This window comes from Orycteropus afer, unplaced genomic scaffold (genome assembly GCF_000298275.1).
Source record: "Orycteropus afer afer isolate SDZICR_OR568_19922 unplaced genomic scaffold, OryAfe1.0 scaffold00059, whole genome shotgun sequence".
Classification (NCBI taxonomy): domain Eukaryota; kingdom Metazoa; phylum Chordata; class Mammalia; order Tubulidentata; family Orycteropodidae; genus Orycteropus; species Orycteropus afer.
This window is the reverse complement of record NW_006921646.1, coordinates 6,179,732-6,181,593: the sequence shown is the minus strand read 5'-3', so window position 1 is coordinate 6,181,593 and position 1,862 is coordinate 6,179,732. Positions and strand designations below refer to the sequence as shown.

At 41.4% G+C, this 1,862-nt stretch overlaps 1 protein-coding gene across 1 annotated transcript; it reads left to right on the top strand.

Moving 5' to 3' along the window:
* Window positions 1-1,023: 1,023 nt before the first annotated feature.
* On the top strand, window positions 1,024-1,599 carry LOC103195826 (transmembrane protein 217-like). Its single transcript, XM_007939459.1, has one exon. It carries the CDS (start codon window positions 1,024-1,026, stop codon window positions 1,597-1,599), a length of 576 nt encoding a protein of 191 aa, XP_007937650.1.
* Window positions 1,600-1,862: the final 263 nt, after the last annotated feature.

Genomic DNA, 1,862 nt, shown 5'->3' with positions numbered 1-1,862 from the left:
CTTATAGATCTGTCTGTTATTTGGCTGAAAGTGGAGCCATAGGAATGAGTTTAGTTCCAGGCTTCAAGGGTGATGATGGCCATAGTCTTGGGGGTTCCACCAGTCTCTATCCAACTAGTGAGCCTGATCTTTTTTTATGACTTTGAATTTTGTTCCACATTTTTCTCTTATTCAAGACCTTCTAATGTGATCCATTTCAGAATGTTTGGTAGTGGTAGCAAGGCACCATCTAGTTATTCTGGTCTAAGGGTCATGGTGGCTGAAGTTTGCATGGTCCATTAGTCCTTTGAACTAATTGTTGCCATGTGTCTTTGATTTTCTTCACTCTTCTTTTCTCCAGACAGAGACCAATAGCTGTACTTTAGATGGTCACTCACAAGCCTTTTAGACCCCACTTGCTACTCACTAATGTAGGATGTAGAACATTTTCTTTGTGGTCTATATAGTTCCAGTTGACCTTGATGTTCCCCAAGGCTATGGTCCTGAGCCCCCAGGCTCAGCCCTGTTGTTGGTTGGTTGGTTGGTTTTTCTCCTCTAACTTAAGTTTTTTTTTCTAACTTCCTAAGGTTTCATCAGCTCCTCACCCCAGCAGACTATTGTGCTGCTCTGATTTTTCTTCTGAGACATGTGCATTCAAGGTCTGGGCAATTGCAGTCATTTTCCACCATTAAAGGGCAGCACTGTTTGCCCAAGACAATGATAGGAGAGATAAGAGCAGAATTTAAACAACTTTCAAACTCAGTGTTTTTCAACACACCTACGTATTAAAATCACTAGGAAGTTTTGAAAAAAAAAATGGTGCTTGGGTCCCACCCAAAGAATGTTCTAATTAGCCTGGGATGGGGCCTGGACAAGGGTACATTCAGTGTTTCTCATATGAAGCCAGAGTTGAGAACGACTGCTCTAATTTATCTTTTCATTGCCACCTGCCCCAGACTGCTTCCTCCCTCCTCCCCACCCTCTCCCAATCAATTTTAAACAGAACACCCTCTCATATTGTATGTCTTCACAGGAGATTTCAACATGAGAGAGCAGTATTGGTGTGGGATGACCGCCAAAATGGGCACTGTGTTGTCAGGGGTCTTTACCATCATTGCCACTGACATGTACCTCATCTTTGAAGGAAAGCACTTACAAAGTGACACTTGTGCTGAGACCCAACAACGGATGCAGGACATGGAACAAATTATAAGTCAGTATGTCGTGTGCTGGGGTTTCAGAATTGTCATCATCATGTCTACCATCACCATTGTCATCAGCTTCTTCCTCCTGTATTCAGTGTATGCCCAGATGTTCAGGGGCATAATGATCTACATCATCTGGATCCTTTTCTATGAAGCTGTAAACATTATAATACAAGTCTTCACCAACAGTAACTCCAGGGTGCAGGTGGTTAGAGTGATGCGCTGGTTTGGCTTGGTGTCCCGAGTATTCATGCACTGTTTTTGGATGTTCTTTGTCATCAGCTATATGCACATTCTCTACAGAAATAAAAGCCAGGACAATATACATACCTACAAGAGACATTTTTCAGTGAACAACAGAAAGTTCCTGTGGAATAAATCAAAGATAATTGACTTTTCCCACCACTATAAGTAATATTATTAGACCTTTTCTTTCCCCTGAGAGGCAGTTCTGCCATGTTTTCATGGAAATTCTATTTCCATCACTTTAAATTTTGTTCAGCTTTCCAGCAACTCAAGATTCTGCTGCCACCCTTTCAGGGGAATGTGGAGTGAAAATGTGATTATAGTCACAACTAGAACATCCTACTCATTTTAGCAATTTGTTAAAGGACATTACTATTTATCAAGTCCTTCTTGAGTCTCTCCTTCCTTTTCTGGTCAGTATCACTTTATTGG